At 45.0% G+C, this 21334-nt stretch overlaps 1 protein-coding gene across 1 annotated transcript; it reads left to right on the top strand.

Moving 5' to 3' along the window:
* The first annotated feature begins 3321 nt into the window (after nucleotides 1–3321).
* LOC125941020 (cholinesterase-like) lies at nucleotides 3322–21008 on the top strand. The gene is made up of 6 exons (XM_049657900.1): nucleotides 3322–3614; nucleotides 12692–13008; nucleotides 16036–16160; nucleotides 16917–16991; nucleotides 18152–18492; nucleotides 20810–21008. The coding sequence occupies exons 1-6, from the start codon at nucleotides 3322–3324 to the stop codon at nucleotides 21006–21008; spliced, it is 1350 nt and encodes a 449-aa protein (XP_049513857.1).
* The last annotated feature ends 326 nt before the right edge of the window (nucleotides 21009–21334 follow it).

Consider the following 21334-nt stretch of genomic DNA (forward strand, 5'->3'; position numbering starts at 1 on the left):
TCAATGACAGTGCGTCGTGAAGGATTTACGTATTCATAATAGAGACTGACCGAGTGGAAGAGTGAATTGGACGAAGAGCGTGAAATCATACCATGATCTTGTGCAGCTTATACAAGTTGTGCGCCAGCGTTCGCGTGTGTTTCCTGCGCCGTACCTCATCTGCTTTGGCGCCGTTCTTCGAACTATTTTTAATGCGAAATCATTATATGCCCCATGAAGCTGAAAATCCGGTGTCCGTTATTATCGCCCGATGGTACCAAACCCACGTGACCAAGTGATGAAGCCACGTTTCCGGTGCTGGATCTGCTGCGCGGCTCGCACTGCGAAACCGCGCGGTGAACAGCCACGGCGTCGGAGCTGGCCCACTTCCGAAAGTGGATTAAGGTGGATTAAAGTGGATTCAGTTGGATTAAGGTTGGTACACATTAGAGCAAGGTGGATTAAGGTGTAGCTTTAATTTAAGCTGATAACTTACACAAGTCCTCATGCTTTCTCGCATTTAAGCCCGTTACAGCTCTCTGTTGCTCAATAGGTCTTACATAAATATGTTTTTCCGAGCGTGAAAGAAGCCCGCGAATACACGCAAAGTGCTTCGAGCGGCCAGTCGCGCGACAGTTTTGCGTGCATTCGCGGGCTTCTTTCACGCTCGGAAAAACAACTTATGCAGCACGTATTGAGCAACAGGAAGCTGTATCGGGAGTTTTTCATTTTACTCTACAATTTTCTCATTGACACTTTTCCTCTAATTATAATTTTTGACAAGTTTGTTAATTCATTAAGACTAATTATGTAATTAGGTGGAATGCAAAAAAAAATATTCTGAGTATCTCCAAGCGACGGCCAACGAAATTGCCTTGGTTCTGTCCAGCTACGTGGCATTTGCATACTTCGAAACCTTGGTGAATGATAGTTCGGACACGTTGTATGTATTCTCTGTATTTTGAGGCGATGTTATTCCCCCCCCCCCCTACATTAATGCCACTACGGGTGCTGTGAGTAAATAATAAATAAATAAATAAATAAATAAATAAATAATAAATAAATAAATAAATAAATAAATAAATAAATAAATAAATAAATCTTGCAGCGCTATATTTTGGGCGCAAAATTCGAAACAGAAAGAAAATTGAAAGTTTGGGGCTTCCTTTTGTGTAGCAATCAACAAAATATTCTCGCTGAATGACTGAGAACACAGCTTTGCGAAAGTTCGTTTATTGGTATTTGCGATGAGATCTTTTTGTCTTCAGTACGAAGTAGACATGATTTGTCACGCTTCGCTGACGATATGTGGCATCCTATATATATATATATATATATATAATATATATATATATATATATATATATATATAATATATATATATATATATATAGTTTAAATAATAGAAACACGTAGGAAAACATAACAGGACTTTACTGACGTTTTGGCCGGGGTCTGGCCTTCATCAAGAGTCATGATGATAAGAGTCATGACTCTTGATGAAAGCCGGACCCCGGCCGAAACTTCAGTAAAGTCCTGTTATGTTTTTCCTACGTGCTTGTATTTTAGGAACTACTTCTGTGCCGGCTCCTGTGATTCTTTGCTTCACTGATATATATATATATATATATATATATATATATATATATATATATATATATATATATATATATATCACGCGGTTATCTTAGGTTTATTATTCACCCAACAGTTTCGGTCGGTGGACCGACCTTTTTCAAGGGATACAGGAAATTCTCGCAACAGTCTTTTTATATCTTCAGGTAGAGAAAGAAGGCGCCAAAAAAGTGAGAAAGGAGAGATAGAGAGAGCAAACAAAAAATAAATAAATAAAAATCCCAGGGAGAGAGCCAATGGCAGGGAGATTACTTGTTGGTAACGGGGTTCTTCAGGACGCGTGCTTGTCATTATTGGCAGTGGACAAGTGCTTGATACGGTCCCCATTATGGGTCGCTGTTAAGCGTGTTTGACATGCACAATTGACGGACACGCCTGTCATGTTAAGTTGAACATGCCAAAAAAAAATAGAGAGAGAGTTAAAGGAAAGACACCAAGACCTGGTCGTGCCAGACAAAGCAAAGGGCCAAAACACGGAAACACGAAAGAGAAGAAATAACCTGCAAATATGACATACAGCGTGGCGAATAAGCATGAAATTAAGAAAGCCAGGGCAAAACCAAGAAACCACAAGAGAGAAGAAATAGCCTCAAATATATAGCAACATCGTGATGCGAAATAAGCATGAAATTAAAAGGCAAGACACAATAATGTGGGTGTTTCGGTTCGCTCCCCCACTGGGGTAGTGGGCATTCTTTCGACATCACACACGTGTTCGGCTTGCCTACCTATGCAGGGATTAAGTTCTGATTTTAGCTAATTTAACTTATGGACAAAGAAACGAGAGGTTTCCCATGTGTTCATTTATGCCGTGCGTGATTGTTCTAAATTTGTGGATAAAATATGACTCTCTTTGTTCCCGTTCACGAGAAGAGCGGAAGCCTGACTGGAGAAGAGTGACACGTATTTTATCAAATGAATGCTCAGGCAGACTGATATGTTTTGAGAATGGGAGATGTGGTAGTGCGCGGGTGTGAGCTCTGTGGTTATTTAGACGGAGTCTGAACGCGGTTCCAGTCTTGCATATATACTGTTGGTCGCAGACTTCACAATGGAGCATGTAGATCACATTGCTGCTGTCGCAATTTAGAGGTTCCTTAATTTTGAATGTGAAATCAGAGGAAGTAGCCTTAGCAAGACAGGTTGAAGTCATGTGCTTACAGACCTTGCAGCGGGGTTTACCACAAGGTCTGCAGCCTGATTCTATGTTTTGAACCGTGGTTGTTCTAGCTCTGACGAGGATATCTCTTAGATTCCTTCCCCGGCGATAGACAACTCGGGGTGGCTCTGTGAAAATTGAAGACAAACGTGTGCTCTGCTGAATGATATTAAAGTGTTTGGCTAGGATGTTGTTCACGTGCGGTAATGTAGATGAGTAGGTGAGGATAAGGTTGGTTTGGTTTTTCGGATGGCGGGGCTTTGAGCCCGTCAAAATTTCATTTCTGTCTAAGGCTTGTGCTCGGCTTATAGCATCATCAACAATACGTTCCGGGTAGTGCTTCGCCACCAGGGCCGTTCTGAGTTCCTTTGCATGACATTGGAAGTCTTTCTCGTCAGAAAGAGAAACCAGAAACCAGAAAGAGAAACCAGTGGTTCGTCCACTGGTTCAACAGAGAAGCGTCCCGATATGTGAACCAGGTGCGCCGCCTCTGCCACCGAAGAGAGCTGGGACGCGGGGTCTTCTATCTAGACCACGTCTTCCAAGAGATGCCGCCTTGGAGGGTCCTGGCCGCAGACGGTCTCCATCCCAGCTTTGAAGGTGTGGCGATGCTGGCGCTTCACTACAGACGCCTGCTGACCACCAAGACAAGCCGCTGGCATCCACGCCAGCAGACTCTACCGCCAGCCGGCATGGCGACCACCGCGAGTTCCAGCACTCCACAGCGTGCCACAAATGCCGACTCGTCGCGCACGCCACCACCCCAGGCCCAGAAGTCCACCACCCCTCCAGGACCGCCTCAGATGGCCTACAACCTGCGCAGCTTTGCGGACGTCACTCGGCGACCGACGCAGCCACGGCAGAACTGACAATTTCAGGGTTCAGGTACGGTCCGCTCCCCTAAACCACGGTCACGTGCATTTCAGCAAATCAGGAAAACGATTGAGAAACGCGTAAAGTACAATCTTCACAGCACGACGCTTAAGTCATATGCAGCTTCTAATTTGGTACCAAAAGGCTTGTGTCTAAAGCTAAATCCGGCAATGACAACACTAGATCGGCATGAGCGGGCACAGTGGGACAAAACACTCCATGAAGCGTCGCTTAATCTCATGAAAATAATTATTGACCACAGTGAACGCAAATCTCACGAACTTGAACAAGCTGAACACTCACTGAAATGCAAATCAGATCTCAACGAAATAGAGGGAAACGACCTAGTTGAGTATGAAAATAGGAAAATAGCGGAGACAAAAGAGCGTAAGCGTCGGAAGTTAGAGCGGGATGGCATACCTCAGACGATTTCCATCAGCGCGAACGTCCCTGCGACCACCACAAGTATTAACAATGGCATAGGAACAACGGTAGTTAACCTTTCATCTGCCCGGTTAACGGCCTCCGAAATTAGTCTTCTTGCTAAAGGCCTTACATTCTGTCCAGCAAGCGGTAAATTTAATGAGTTTCAGTTTTATCAGGATTTGGATAATTTTGCCAGAAGTCTTCGCTTGCGGGAATATTTTCATGATAAACCCAGCCGAACAGCATTCCCCGGAGCATCAGGAACAAACTGGTCGCCACCAGATCAGAGGGACAGATATTTGGAAATGTATATATCCGCCGTCCAAAAAGATATCATGAGAGCATGCTCAAAAGTGAAACCCTTTCGACAAAACTTGTCGTACGAAGAGCGCAAATCGTTGGACTCGCTGAGCCGTCGATCAGATGTTGTAATTAAACCTGCGGATAAGGGTGGCGCAATAGTAATATTGGATAAGGTCGACTACCTGAAAGAAGGATATCGACAATTAGAAAATAAGGACTTCTATACGCAACTCACAGAGGACCCCACTAAATTGTTCGAATCAGAAATATGCCGCGAATTAAATTCACTGCACAAGGAGGGGAAAATATCTAGAGATATGCTTAAAGCAATGCTGCCGATTCAGCCAGCCCCTGGTCGTTTTTATTTGCTACCCAAAATCCACAAAACTAACCACCCCGGTCGCCCTATTGTCTCAAGCAACGGCACGGTAACAGAAAGAATTTCAAGTGCCTTAGACTTCATAATTAAGGACATAGTCCCGACCATTCCATCTTACATTCAGGACACCAACCAATTTCTTCGCACAATAACTGGACTAGAGATCCCCAAAGAAAGCTTCCTGGTGACAATGGATGTAGCATCCCTATACACAAACATACCACAAGCAGAGGGCATTGGCGCGACAGTCAACGCTTACATGAACGCAAACACGCCTGTAAGTCTAGACGAGGACACGCTGTCAACGCTACTGCGGTTAGTACTAGTATACAATAACTTTGAATTTGACGAGAAACACTTCCTCCAGATAAGCGGAACGGCAATGGGCACGAAGATGGCTCCTAATTATGCGAATATTTTTATGGCATCACTTGAAGAACCTTTTCTTGCGGCCAGACCTTTGAAGCCGCTCATATACAAAAGGTTCTTAGACGACATATTCTTTATTTGGCACCACGACGAAGAAAGTCTCCTTAAATTTGTAGCAGATTTTAATTCAGTTCATCCGTCAATCGCTTTCACTTACAGCTATTCTAAATCAGCTGTAAACTTTCTTGATGTCACGGTACAAATTAAAGATAATCGCATATTCACAACCTTATATAAAAAGCCAACAGACCGCCACCAATATCTTCATTTCAAAAGTAGCCATCCACAACATTGCAAGAAAGCCATCCCGTATTCACAGGCCCACCGATACCGCCGCATCTGCTCTGACGAGAAAGACTTCCAATGTCATGCAAAGGAACTCAGAACGGCCCTGGTGGCGAAGCACTACCCGGAACGTATTGTTGATGATGCTATAAGCCGAGCACAAGCCTTAGACAGAAATGAAATTTTGACGGGCTCAAAGCCCCGCCATCCGAAAAACCAAACCAACCTTATCCTCACCTACTCATCTACATTACCGCACGTGAACAACATCCTAGCCAAACACTTTAATATCATTCAGCAGAGCACACGTTTGTCTTCAATTTTCACAGAGCCACCCCGAGTTGTCTATCGCCGGGGAAGAAATCTAAGAGATATCCTCGTCAGAGCTAGGACAACCACGGTTCAAAACATAGAATCAGGCTGCAGACCTTGTGGTAAACCCCGCTGCAAGGTCTGTAAGCACATGACATCAACCTGTCTTGCTAAGGCTACTTCCTCTGATTTCGCATTCAAAATTAAGGAACCTCTAAATTGTGACAGCAGCAATGTGATCTACATGCTCCATTGTGAAGTCTGCGACCAACAGTATATAGGCCAGACTGGAACCGCGTTCAGACTCCGTCTAAATAACCACAGAGCTCACACCCGCGCACTACCACATCTCCCATTCTCAAAACATATCAGTCTGCCTGAGCATTCATTTGATAAAATACGTGTCACTCTTCTCCAGTCAGGCTTCCGCTCTTCTCGTGAACGGGAACAAAGAGAGTCATATTTTATCCACAAATTTAGAACAATCACGCACGGCATAAATGAACACATGGGAAACCTCTCGTTTCTTTGTCCATAAGTTAAATTAGCTAAAATCAGAACATAATCCCCGCATAGGCAAGCCGAACACGTGTGTGATGTCGAAAGAATGCCCACTGCCCCAGTGGGGGAGCGGACCGAACCACCCACATTATTGTGCCTTGCTTTTTAATTTCATGCTTATTTTGCCACGCTGTTACTATTATATTTGCAGGTTATTTCTTCTTGTTTCGTGTTTCTCGTGTTTTGCCCTTGCTTTTCAATTTCAATTTCATGCTGATTTCGCCACGCTGTTACTGTCATATTTGCAGGCTGCTTCTTCTTCTTTCGTGTTTCTCGTGTTTTGCCCTTGCTTTTCAATTTCATGCTGATTTCGCCACGCTGTTACTACATTTGCAGGTTATTTCTTCTTCTTTCGTGTTTCTCGTCTTTCGCCCTTTACGTTGTCTGGCACGACCAGGTCTTGTCTTTCCTTTAACTCTCCCTCTTTTTTTTTTTTTTTTTTTTTTTTTTTTTTTTTTTCTCTTTGCATGCTCAACTTAACATGACAGGCGTGTCCGTCAATTGTGCATGGGTAAGACGCTTAACAGCTTAACAGCCACCTTGCCCTTTGCTTCGTCTGGCACGACCAGGTCTTGGTGTCGTTCCTTTAACTCTCCCTGCTTTTTTTTTTTTTTTTTTTTTTTTTTTTTTTTTTTTCAACTTAACATGACAGGCGTGTCCGTCAATTGTGCATGCGAAACACGCTTAACAGCGACCTTGCCCTCTGCTTTGTCTGGCATGACCAGGTCTTGGGGTCTTTCCTTTAACTCTCCATCCCCCTTTTTTTTTTTTTTTTTTTTTTTTTTTTCATGCTCAACTTTGTGAAATATCTCTCTATCTCTCCTCTCTCACCTTTTTTGGCGCCTTCTTTCTCTACCTAAAGATATAAAAAGACTGTTGCAAGATTTTTCTGTATCCCTTGAAAAAGGTCGGTCCACCGACCGAAACTGTTGGGAAAATAATAAACCCTAGATAACCGCGAAGTTGTGCTTCTGATTTCCCTATATATATATATATATATATGTAGCTGACTCCGGATATATCGAACCCACATATAAGGAATTGTTATATAACGAACAGTCTTAAAGTTCCCCTGAAGATCTTGTGTAAAAATTTTATTTTAGCTATCGAAACACCTATATATCAAATTTTTTGTGATCCCCTGCAGATTCGATATATCCGGGTTCGACTGTATATATATATATATATATATATATACCTGCACATGTGCATGTATATAATCAGAACTACTCTCATGTTATGCGGTAGATGCGGTGCGGTAAGGGAATTCCTGTCGGAAATCGTGCGTGGAAAGAAGAAAATCTTTTGCGTGCAAGTCCTAGCACATAATAACGTGTTATTGAATCGGGGCGGTGGTGCCATGCAGGTCTTGTGGACAGAGGGTTACATATAGTGAAGGGTTAAGGGCTAATTTGTGGTTGATTTGACGATGTAGAAAATGTAGTCTGTATTTATGTCTCTTTAGTTCAAGGTAGGAAATATTGTTAGTCAGCATTAATTCTGATGGGGAGTCAGAATGTTTGTACTAAGAATAAGTAAAATGTACAGACTTTCTCTGCATTCTCTTAATTTTGTTAACGTAGAGTTTAGTATAGAGACCCGATGCAGTGCGAGCACATACTAGTTTTGGCCGGATAAAGGTTGGGTAATTGAGTAGCTTACCACTTGAAGGATAATTTCTAAGTGAGTGTAGAAGGAAACCTAGTTTGCGGAAGGCAGAAGAACATATGTCGCGAATAATATGGTTGCCATATTGGTATAAAAAAGTTGAAACAGTTTCTTTAATATGGAAGTTCTCCTCGGGCGGCGTAAAGTCAGTTTAATGAAATTAGGTTGGTGGTAAACCTTTCGCCACAGTTTCCCATTGCAACGGCCGTCGGCATGCCTTCTCTAGGAACAAGCGTGAGACTTCATTAGTTTTTGGCTTTCAGGTAGTTATCGTTGGGGTGATAAGACATCAATACTGGGACGCGTCAGACAATATTATCGTCAAATGAAAGACTTCGACCTTAATGCTGTCACTCGGTCATCTGAAAGCAATCTAATCATAAAAAATAGGCGTGGCTCTGCTATCGCATACACCAGAGACCAGCGGAGCTGGGGAAAGCCTAGTAAAGTAGTGGCAAGCCACACACTTAGTCTAACTTTTGCTGGGCTTCCCCCGTCTCCACTGGTCTCTGGTGTTTGCGATAGCAGAGCTGCGCATAATTTTTTCCACTGCGAGAAAGAGGACCACCCGAAGCGAGCGCCCATTAGCACCGTTAGTCCGAAGTTGCACGTTGCGAAAGTTCCTGAGCACCCGAAGCCCAGGATCTTCTAGTCTCCTCTGTTTCCTGGCACTTAAAATTTCTTCGCGATGTTTGGCGTAGTATCGCGATGAATTCAACCGGCCACGTTCGCGAGCCTCCGGATCTTCATTTCTTCGCCTACGCGAACTCTCGCCTTCCCTCAATCTAAACTCGGGATGCTATCTTCTGCTACGCTTGGTTTCAGCTTCCCTAGATCTCGCTTCAGTCATTCGGAAGCGACGAGTGTCCAGTTCTCTGGTGAAAACCTGCCGAGCCGCCGCCAGAGGCATCAGCTGCAGTCACGGACATCGGGCGCGTTCGGCGCGAACGCGGGGAAACGCGGTCGGCGTCGGCAGCAGCTCTACGCGCCCCACTACCACCTGCCTCACTCCTCCTCTCCACCTCGCATTCGCTATGCTGCGCGATGCTATGTTAATACAATGCTTTCACTCACTTTCAGCTCTCTACCCCAGGTCGGTGAAGCTGCGGACGACGGAATAATTATTACAGCGAGGTTCTAACAGCCCCCCTGTAAAAGTGCGCGTACTAAGGTCCTTATTCAGCAGCTGCCATACCTCGCTGGTGTACATAATGGTGAAGATTATATGAGCTGGTCTCGTCAGGATGGTCTTCATTTGAGTCGGTGCAGGTAGATCAAATCGCCATCACCATTTTGTATGTTTACCTGCAAACATTGCCTGTAGACCTTCGGTGACACTGTAGGATGATTGCATTCGGGGATATGACTTCCGCCATGCGCTGCTGGTGTGCGGAGACCAAGGAGGTTATAAAAAAACTTCTGGAGTGGAGATGCCGCGCCGCGGCTGACGCCGGCGACCGCCATATTGCTCCGGGCAGAAAACGCAGCTGCGCCGCTTGGGCCCTTGCGGTAGTTCGGCATTTGCGGCATTTATAGTGCTTAGTTATGGTCTGCTGAGCGGTAGTTCTGCGTTTGTAAGGGAACATCCAAGCTCTGCTGAATGGGATGGTGAACGCCTGCGTCGCACGAATCGTGCGAAGCAAAAGTCAGGAGTAACGTTTCACGTGTATATGTAGCGCGAAAAAGCCTTCAATCGCTCGACCATTGCTGTGCACTATCTCCGTCGAGGAGCGCTGTTGTACATGAAATCTACTTTAAATTGGCTAATATAGGCTGAAACAAGCTTTTTTCTGCGTACGTATGTTTGTGCGACAGGTTCCCGAAAGAGAAAGCGCTGCGTGACGCATGGCAGCCCGCTGTTCGCAGAGATGGCTGGGCGCCTAAAGATTCGGATGTTCTTTGCTCGGTGCACTTTGAAGAGGGTTGTTTTGATAGGTCTGGTCAAACGACAAGGCTGCGACAGGGCAGCACTCCAACCATTTTCTAGTGTTCTCCGCACATCCGCATAAAAAAGCGAGTTCGTAAGAAATGCTTGCTGTTCGTATATATTTCCGGTGCGCTTGCATATAAGATTCCGCATGTCGAGAGGAATTATTTACTACTTATTTATATAAAATGATACCGCTCACAGACCTGGCGGAGGTCGTAGCTGCGTCTCACAAGTTGACTGTTTATAAGCGTGGCACGCAACTGTTTCGCATCAAAACAAGAAAATAACTGACCTAACTGGCAAAGAAAGAGTATTGCCAGTCACATATCGTGTGTGTAACAACACGATATGTGCCTGGAGCAACAACAGTTCTTGTGCAGCTATAGGTATCCTATCTCGGCGTAATTTAACTTATGCTAGATCGCGAATATTACTGTTTTCGGAGATCAAGTTGCTGTTGCATGCCATCGTGTAAAGCTCTATACAAATCAGAGTTCATACAAATTCGTCTATTGCTGACTCACGATCTTTACAATATTTAAAAACCATTATTCGTAGTTACTGAACCGTGCGCCTTAAGAAGTGACATTATCAGCATGCCTTTAATTTTGGGCATTGGTGCAATTTTTTGTTTTTGCGCAGCCGAAAAATTTGTTTGTTTTGATGTGTTTGCATTTTATGTATGCCTGTTTGGCATTGTTTTCCTATAGTATACACTGTGATGCACCAGGTATTTATGCAATATGTTATTCATTTTTTTGACCATGTTGTTTTATGCTTATTTTTATCAAAATAGCCAGGACATAATAAAAATTTATTTACCACATTACTGATTTCACCTTGCACTTCGTGTAACTTCGGTAATGTGGCAAGCTGATGCGCATGAAACGCGTTATAGCTTCAGCCCACGTATTCTTGCGTTAACAACTGCCTTGTGCATTTGTCCTTAGCCTGACATGACAAAGATTACTGGGGATTCCTGATGATAGAACTAGGCGACATGAAAGCCCTAGCGTCGCTAACTCAATGATACGACGGCCGATTTCCACTTCTTTTACGGAGTCTTCGTCACTTTATTTCGTCACAATTCTTTCAGCAAAAAGTCACTCTAAATTCGCCTAATTCACCTCTCTGTGCACGCATTATCGCCTCAGTTCAATCGCGTAATCACTTTTAGAATGTTAAATGTGGCTTTCCCATCATCATCAACTAGCCCAGCACCGCGTGTTCTTCCCATCGTTACCTTTCGTTGATCTCCTATCACCCAAATAAACCCCTTTAATCCACGATTATTTACTCCTAATTCATCATTATTACTGTCACAACACACTTCATTCACCTATATATATTCATTGTTACTGCAGTTCACATGCTTAATTAATATTGTATACTTAATAGTGGTATTGCGCGCGCTATCACCTCTTATCCTAAGAGGATCATTTCGTGTCAACAGCACGGTTTTGAAACGGCCTTGAGACGGACACCCCACCATGAGGTATGCATAAAAGGCTGTCGCATTAAAAAAAATCTGCGCTAAATAAATCATAGTAATTCTCCCGCTTTCATCATAAAACGCCACCACGAAATCGCACTGGTTACGCTACCAGCGCGCCAGCAGCGCTCGTTCTTGGCTGGAGCAAGATGGCCGCCAACCGGTTTTCCAGGCTTCAGCCGGTCGCATGGGCGCGCATAGGGGATCTCCACTCCAGAAGTTGTTTTATAACCTCCTTGGCGGAGACAGATGAGAAAGAGGCCAATGAATTGGTAGGCTTATGCTTTAAATGCGAAACATTTCTTGGCGAACATTTGCTACTTTGACCGTATCTATCTATCTAGCCGCCTACGACTTTGTGCTCTCATGGTCGTTTTGTTAATTTGTTATGTACCAAAATTGGCATATTATGACAGGAGTGTATGACGAACGTAAGTGATAGGTCATGACAAAAATGTCATGACATGCGTGTCATGTAGGTCATGACAATGACCCAGCGAAAAAGTTTAACACTCAAAAACCGCTCAAATGGGTTTGGACGTGGGTACAAAGTGAAGGAAACACTACAGGATGCTGGTAGAAGTAATAACCATGCGCATGACTCAGCAAAATTGACAATGATTCAGCGAAAAAAGATTAACACTCAAAAACCTCTGGAATGGGTTCGGACGTGGGCACTACGTGTAGGGAACCATAAAGGACGATGGTAGAAGTCATAGTCATGAGCATAACTCAGCAAAATGACAATGACTCAGCGAAAGAAGATTAACACTCAAAAACTACTGGAATGGGTTCGGACGGGTGTACTAAGAGAAGGAAACACTATAGGATGTTGGTAGAAGTCATAGTCACGAGTATGACTAAGGCTTTCGCCCTGAGGTGTCTTAGGTGTGGCTAAAGGGACTCCTGAGGACTCATGACATGAATGTCGTGACTTGCGTGTCATGTAGGTAATGAAAGAGCCGCCTATGTCTTGGTGCTCTCATGGTCGTTTCGTTAACTTGGTAGCCTCCCCGCACACTGCTTCGCATAACATCGATTCTTACAGGGCGTGGGATCTACCGGCTTTTTAACGTCGGCGCTGCCCGCTAAGACTGACGTTGTTTTCGCATCGCGCGTGTCGACAAGCAGGATGGTTAGCGTAATCTTTGTGGCATAAACAGATGCCTAAGTTTTCTGTGGTAATGCACCGTGGTGCATACTGGATTATGCGAAGGCTATCGTGAAAAGTGAAGAAAGCAGTTCTGTTTTGCATACCAGGCGAGATGTGCAGACCCGGGACCTGGCGTTGGTGGTGGCGCTCATCCTTGGTGCGAGCTTTCTGGCACTGATGCTGGTCGTGACATTCCGAAAAGGACAAGACGACAAAGGTCAGGTGCTCGCGGTCGGTCGCTTCGGGGCTTACTGTGGCACCAGTTCCGTGGTGTCCGGCGTGGCCGTGGGTGCTTTTCTGGGCGTGCCGTACGCCGACCCACGAACGCTGCGCTTCGGAGCCCCTGTGCCCTGGCACCGCGAGCAGGAGATGTTCGACAACACAGCGCCCGCACCGAGTTGCGCGCAGACGTTGCCAAGCCTTGGTGAGGGGTCAATTATTCCGGCAGTGAATTACTCCTAGGAGTGCCTTCATGTTATTGTTTGGGAAACTATGGTTGATCCGCCCCTTTATTGTATCCAGCCAATGTTTTTTGCACGCGTTAAGTCAGATTCATGGTGCCATTCTTATGATTCGTGATTTGTGGTGCTATTCTCCAACGTCAGCTAACCCGTCCATTAGTGTTATATCATCAAGTTTCAAAATTCACATTGAACCTCCTTGCGTGTGCGCACGTCATAGCTTTCTGTGAATGTTATTTCAGGTAAAATTGTTTATCATTTGAAGAAGAGTAACAAAATGCGGGATCTGCATCAGTTTCCTTTTTTTTTTCATCAGCGGCGGCAAGAATAAACAACTTGACTTTGGTGTAAAAATTATTTCTTGCACAGACATGACACGGAAACAGAAGAGTCGGGCAAAATTTTTTTCAGAATCACGCACAATAAAAACGCAGCAAAATGTGCTCTCGCGGCAAACTTGCTTTTTGTACCTAGGCGTTAGGAATGCAGTGAGTGAGCGCGAAAACAATTCTGTTTAGCTTAAGGACTTTTCGATGCTCATGCATGGGGCAGATATTTCCCGCACGTAGCGGCAAAATAGTTTTTACTTAATGTGCTAGGAAGTTGCAATGGCAGTGTGTACAAACACCCTGAGACCTCTGAAGCTATATGGAAAGTGCAAAAAAGCCCAGCGCGGTATGATTACACGTAAGTGTCATATACCCGCCGTGGTGGTGGCTTTGGTGTTGTGCTGCTAAGGCCCAAAGGCGCGGGGTGAAATCCCGGCCACGTATGGCGGGGGCTAAATGCATAAACGCCCGTGTACCGTGCGTTGGGTGCACGTTGAAGAACCCCAGGCGGCCAAAATTGATCCGGAACACTACGGCGTGCCTCATAATCCTATCGTGGATTTGGCACGTAAAAACTAAGAGTTCAATTTTGAGTTAACTGGCCGATAAATATATTGCGCTGATTTACAAAGGCGATCGCTTATACTGATTTCGCAGGTAGAATGGAAGACAGTACTGCGTGCAACAGAGCAAAAGAGCCGCTGTGTACAATGTATCTCTACGCAGATCTTTATTGGGATGCTTAGGAAATTCTTGTGCTCACTAGTATCGACAACAGATTTGTCCAGTTACTGGCGTAATTACATATTGCACCGTTTATTGGGAAAAGCTTCGCGTTTATTTCAGTTGCAAATGAGCGACAATTATTCGCCGACTTTTGGGATATTGGCGAGCTTTAACAATTCAAATATTGCAACTAATTCTGCAGCGCGTAACAGAGTGCGCATATTTAGCATGCGCGCTCGTTTAAGGCAACATTGAATTCGGATCATTTCTAAGAATTTTTTGCTGACAGCCATACTTATGCCAACGTTGATAGCGGAAACACTAAATGTATGGCCATATAAAAGATTGGTAGCGAGTCACATTAGCTCCCATAGTTTTCTTCAATGTAAGGCGTCTTTCAGCTGTCCACTTGGAGATTTTTTAACGTTAAGGAGTCAGGTGCACCTAAGAAACGCTGTAAAGACAATGCGATTGATGGTCTTGTGTCCCACCACGTACGGGGTCGACCACATCTAAGGTGAACACCTCATTAGTATTCAAGCCGGTAAAACTACAGCGTTTATTTTACTTCACGAGTGAAGTGCTCGTTATACGATCTGTAATCATGGTGTCGATAAACACAACAATGATTTTTCGAATTATGTACTCAACATCAGCATACTAATGAGGTGTTCACCTTAGATGCGGCCGACCCTGTACGTCAGATATCAACGGAATTCGCTGGTTTAGGTATACTGTGGTCGACAGATTTTTTATTGCGATGGGAATTATAAGGACACTCGAAGCGAATTTCTGCCGTTGGCGTCGCCGTGATTTTCTGTATAAAGTCCAAACACGATAACGTCGTCGCCGCGCGCTGTACGCGGTATGTGCGAGTGAAAGCTTGCGAGGGTCAGTCGACGTTCGCTGCTCAAGATCGCGCGCGCGGGGTTGAAGACGGAGTTGAAGCGCGCCGTCTTCTGTGGTGTGCGAGACACGGGAGGGAGGCGAGGGAGGGGGCGTTCTACTCTGGCGGCTGCTGCTTACGCCGCGGCTGCGCGGGCGCTGTATCTTGAAATCGATCTGCGACGTGGGCAAAGTGTGCGCCCGATCGGTTCTCATCTTCAAAGCGATCTGCGATGTGGACAAAGTACGCCGAATGCCGCTAGCTTCGTATGCGCTGTGCTTTCGACGTTTAGTTCTCGTTTTAAGCGAGAGACATCAGAAATATCAATTCGCTCGCTCCTGATGCCGCGCTTCCTCACTCCAGTGTGTTGACAACGAGTTTCCGCGGTCATCGAGCGAGATGTGTTCATGTTTACCTGTGCGCACGTGACACCATGCTTGTTAATTTAGTTATTAAGTGAATGTTTAAAAGTTTATATGGCCGACAAAACTACTATCCTTACTTCGTATAGCTGTCTACTAATCTGCTATCACAATCGATGCTTCGCCTTGCGGGCGAAACTGCGACTATCTTCAAGGTGTTGCTTACTGCAGTTTCTTACTGCAAGATCGTGGTGTGTGTCTAAGGTCACGAATGCTGAACACAGTGTGGAACTATGAATATGTCGTCGTAAATCACTCACATGGTTGTGAGTTATGCGGCTTCTTGAGAGTGACCTTATAGTGTCCTTGAAACATGCGGCCTCAATTTTTCAAAATCACCTCTTTATTTTTTTGTGACTACGATATTGATACGGAACAGCCGCAGATGAAGGCCGCCTCTGCGTGACTGCACCGAAGACGATGAGGAAGACCAAGAGCTGCCGATTGCTGGTCTATCATGATCTTTGTCGGGTATAGACTAGCGTTGTAAACATGTCTTGTAAATTGCTTTGTACAGGAGTTACGCGTAACACCAGGAAGCGGTACCGCGGGCTTTGGGCTCGACACTTATTTCACATCTTCTGTTATTATCGCTGATGTTGCCATCCTGTTTCACATCTGCTGCAGATGAGATGAATGCGAGCACATCTGAGGACTGCCTGCACGTCAACATCTGGGCTCCAGCCTGTGGATCTCGCCCATGCAGCGGCAATAGGACGGTCGTAGTCTTTATTCACGGCGGATTTTTCCAGGCAAGACTCAGCCACACAATGCTAATTAGCAGAGCTGCTTAGTTTTGTAGCACCTTGCTTTGATTCTATGGCGTGTTGAAGGCCCTGTCGCGAGTTCTCGATCGTAGCCGATGGGAAGCGCCACGTGGCACAAGAACCTGAAGCGGAGTTATCAGAAGGCCAAATGCACATATATATTTTTTTTTATATTTCAAGGTCTAGTTGGTTATACTTCGGCGAGAGCGAATAATATACGCGTCGGTGGTAGAAAGTGAAGTGATAGATCCACCACACGGAAAAATCTGTGGAGAACAAGATAGCTACGAATGTCTTGCTCACGTTTTATAGCATGTTTTGAGACGTCTTCACCGACATGACAAGTCTTCAATCGGTGGGCTGTTGTAGCTAAACCTCGTTTAGTGAGAAAATGTTAGAATAAGAAAGCAGAAGACACTATTCGAATACATGAGAAAAGTGATATATACCAGTCAAGAAATGCCATTAGGGGCGGAAACACGACCTATTATTATTGTGTCGCATATGGCGGTTGTGCCTTACTGCTTCCGTATCGTTTTAGGACCGAGGGCTTAAAAAAATAAACAAACTTTACTCCGGCTTGACCGTGATCAGGCCGAACAAGCCTGGTTTCGGCCTACCGAAGCATCCTTGCAGTCACTAAGCGCAGGCCGCTAATGTATTCTCACTTTTGAACAAGACGCATCGACGCGAGCAACTTCATTCGATGTCACCATAAATTACGGGCTTTCACACGTGCAGGACCCAGTTTCGCATGTGCTAGAGCAGCTGGTCGCTCATTGTGTTCCAAGGCTGGAATACAGGGAGGTAGCGAAGGTGAGACAGGAGAACAGTGAGTAAGCGCACACAGTTGCGCATTGCCCTGGGGGTTTAGAAATGAGGAAAGTGTGTAGGTTGAGGCTTGAAGAGCGACGAAAAGGACTGGCGACCCTTTCACATCGCTTCGCATGTAGATGTGATTTGTTTTTGCAAGGACATCCTTCATCCCACTACTATACATTTAACAGCATAGCGATTGCGGCTATCCGGCACCCGCACTATATGCCCAAGGGCATATTGGCATTAAGGGGTTGCTCTTGCACTTGCTTTCAAAAAGCGCACTTTATGGTTTTCGGAAGTACTTTGGGCGTATATCGATGCTATTATTATCATTGAAGTTAGGATCCATGCAGTGAAGAACCATTTTTAGGAAGCCAATTTGAATTCGTGTTTGCTCACTGGTTCTTTTTATATGATCTCACTTTGCCGGGGTATTCAGCAAGAATGCTGAAAGAGTCCAAGCCAGAAACCCCAGCCGCAGTACTCTACCATAGAAGAAAATCGTAATGAGCAGCAGTGACTACACACAACTCCAACACAAAGCACCCGTATAATTGACGAAATGCTGGCCCCCTTTAAGTGGTGTGTATTGGAAAGTCTTCATGAAATCTAAGACTTTTGGAAACAGGCATAGTGAAAATTGACCAGGCTTGTGACACTAGAGATCGCATTGTAAAGCAAACAGGTAAAATATCTTAGAATTCTATTTTAATTGCGTTGCAGCACATTAATCCCTTACAGTCGAACGCCTCTACAACGAACGAACTGTATAACGAAGGGATAATTCTATTCCGGTTCTATGGTGAGTGGTGCGGTGTGCGACTTTTACAACGAAGTGACCTGTATAACTAAATATTTCTGAGGCCCTAAGCACTTCATTATAAAGGCATCCGTTTGCATATCCTAGCTTGTCTATACGATCATGATTTCGGCAGTATGCATTTCCATTTATTGACGTTCGAGAAACTGCTGCAACATCACCCAACTTATGGCGTGAAAACGGTCATGAGTGACTTGATGACAACAATATGGTAGTACATGTCTATCTTTGGACAAAGACTAATAAAATAGATCTCTCCTAAACGGGTTAAGAATCACTTCGAATGTCATCGACCTTCAGTGGCTTGAAACTTAAATTTTCATGGTCTGGTGCGCAGACGGGCAGCAACAACGACCTTCACTACGATGGCCGTGCTCTGGCCGCCTTAGGTGACGTTGTCGTCGTTGTCCCAACTGGCGGCTGGGCGTGCTGGGATTCCTTCGCCTGTCGCGGAGTGACGACGTGCCCATCAACGCCGGCCTGCTGGACCAGGCGGAGGTACTGCGCTGGACGGCGAGAAACGTGGACCGCCTTTGGCGGCAACAAGTCTGACCTGGTGGTCGTCGGCCATGGGTCCGGCGCCTCTGCTCTCGCTTACCACCTGATGTTGGGCCAGGGTCTGAGTAACGTCGCTCCGATCCTGAAGGTTGTTTTCATGAGCGAGAGCCCAATGACCAGGTGTGGTGTCGTCGTCTTAATAATCGTCTCCCTTATGTCCAAAGAAATTGTATGAAAAGCGTGTTAGAAACTTGTTTCATCCTATTCTTTCGTGTTAATATTCTTGTGTATTCTGCTCACCATGCTTGGACTTCTTGTCCGCATTATTTTACAAATAAATAATAAATAAAAATATTGCCACTCGCATTATCTACATGGCTTGGTTGTGTCTGAGCCAGTGTCATCGCTGAGTAGTTCATTGGGCTGTCTTTATTGTTGCTGCTAAAGGCGACATGAGAAAGTACTACGGTTGAAAGACGCGTTATCGAAAAGGGCTGACTTGCAGGTCTGATTTACTCTCTAGTGTTGGTCTTCTTTCCTGTAGCAGTACATTATAAGTAACCGTGTGGTCTTATATATGCCTAGTAAGTTTAGGATGGCATAATTTTGTTGCAAGTGTGAAAGGAGGAAGACGCGCTCGACATGCACAGGACGAGCGTTGTAGCAAAATTATGCTGCCGAACCAAATCGCCCAAATGCCGATCCTCTTGCAGGTTAAGATGGTTTCAGCAGGCGGAAAAAACTTGAGCGCACGTAAAATATAAAGAGACGGGACAATGTTTGACTGATAACTAGGCTTTTAACGTACAGCTTTGTCCCATCTCCTTCCTGTTACATGTTCTGACGTTTTTTTCACCTGCTGTAATCAACTTAACGTTACTGTGCACCAACTCGCCCAGCAAACCACCGCAATAAATATAGTTGTTTCACTTTACAAATATTACATTTATCCTTTACATCGTCGTTAGGCCTACATGAGGTGAAATCAAAAAGTTTCGACACGGGCTCTGTTTTGAAGCGTGTAATTTATTTATGTGCTTACAAACCCAGTCACATTAGACATTGTCCCCTTGTAGAGCAATACAGCACTACAAGTGTTCCTGTCACTTTGCAAATATCTCCTGGAACTGTCTTTTCCGGATCGAGCACCCTTCTGCGACTCGAGGCTGATGTAAGCAATCGTGTCTCAATGGCCACATTTCAGCTGGTTTTTAAATTTTAGGAAAAGAGCGAAATAAGTGCGAGCCTAATGGGAAGAATGACTCGCCTCTCAATGCAAGGATCATCGCTGGTAACAAAACGGAAGTGCATGGGTACCCCGCTCAGACAAAAAAACTCTCCTCGGTCACAGTGGAAAAGTACAACTTCTTCGCGACCGAAAAAAATGCACGGCATGTCCGTGGCTCAAAAAAGCACATTCTCATCGTCCTTGGTACGACGAGACTGCGCCTTCTCCCAGATCACTCCGCCCACCCGTCAGAAACAAGATGGTTTCTATCCTGCTTGTGAGATTTGGCTACCGCTTATTTCACTCTCTTCCAAAAGTTAGAAATGGGATCATGGGATCGAATCCCGGCCACGGCGGCCGCATTTCGATGGGGGGGGGGGGGGGGGGGATGCGAAAACACCCATGTGCTTAGATTTAGGTGCACGTTAAAGAATCCCAGGTGGTCGAAATTTTCCGGAGTCCCCCACTACGGCGTGCCTCATAATCAGATCGTGGTTTTGGCACGTAAAACGCCATAATTTTTTTGCAGCGTAAATGCCGCCATTTCGGGACTGTTGACTTAATCAAGCTCGAATCGCAGAAGGATATTCGACTTCCGAAAAGAAGACGTCCAGGACATACTATTCGCAAAGTGGCAGGAACGCTGCGAACGCTGTATATACCCAAGGTATCTATTTCAAAGGTGGCAGTGTTTGAATTCAGATAAATAAATCACTTTCTTCAAGACACAGCCAGTCTCAAAACGTTTTGATACCACCTCGTATTTGACGAAAATATAGGCCTTTACGTCGAAGAATAACCAACGCGATGGCCACCAACCAATTGTCTTAAATTACCGGTGTCGCTGTGACGACAACTGTAAAGTCGGTATTAGCAGAATCTATGACAACTGTTAATTTCTAAGAATATTGCTAATATTAGGAAATATAGACAAGAGTGTAGATGACCGGCTGTGTGATAATTTATGAAGTTATCTGGTGCACCGCTTACTTTATATAGCACTGATTGATACGTCACAATGACGTTGAAGACCATCCACGGGGGCTCAGTATCTTACAACTAAGGCGAACCCGGATATATTGAATCTGAAGCAGATCACAAAAAAATCGATATATAGGTAATTTCATATATAAAATAAGAATTTGATACAGAAACATTCAAGGGGATTTTACAGCTTCCACAGGCACAATAATTCGTTATATTTGGATTCGATTTATCCGGGTTTGACTACCGTAGAGGAAGCCACCATTGCTTACGAACTTCGCGCAGGTATCCGGTGCCCAACCGAGGCGAGGAAAGCGCCCAGAACGAGTACCCGAATGCGTCGGTGCGCCTTCTATGCGAGGAGGCAGATCAGAATAAGTCGAGCTTGCTGAGCTGCCTGCGCCAGCTCCCAGTGGCGGAAATGCTGCGAAGGCAGCGTTCAGATCCTCGAGAAGGCCCCAGTTCTTTCCTGTCCTCCCCGTAATGTGGCCGACCAGGTTGTGGAAAGAGCTCAAGGTTAGCACGGTACGCTTCAAAAGTGTCGCGGTGGACGATGCGGCATTTGGAAGAGATGCAGACTTCACGAGGAAACATATAGAGGGATAGGACCCCTCAGACCGGTGCCGACATTATCAGAAAGGTCCGGATATATAAATAAGTCACCTCACAACAGCTAATATGTGTAATTTTTTATACCCTGAGTTTGATACCCTAAAATGCCGATTTAAGTGTTGGAAACTTAGTGCGAGATTCACAGTAGCAATATTAAACAGTGAATCGAAGTGTCAATAGTGAATAGGTCAGAAACCA

This window comes from Dermacentor silvarum, chromosome 10, assembly GCF_013339745.2.
Source record: "Dermacentor silvarum isolate Dsil-2018 chromosome 10, BIME_Dsil_1.4, whole genome shotgun sequence".
Taxonomy (NCBI): domain Eukaryota; kingdom Metazoa; phylum Arthropoda; class Arachnida; order Ixodida; family Ixodidae; genus Dermacentor; species Dermacentor silvarum.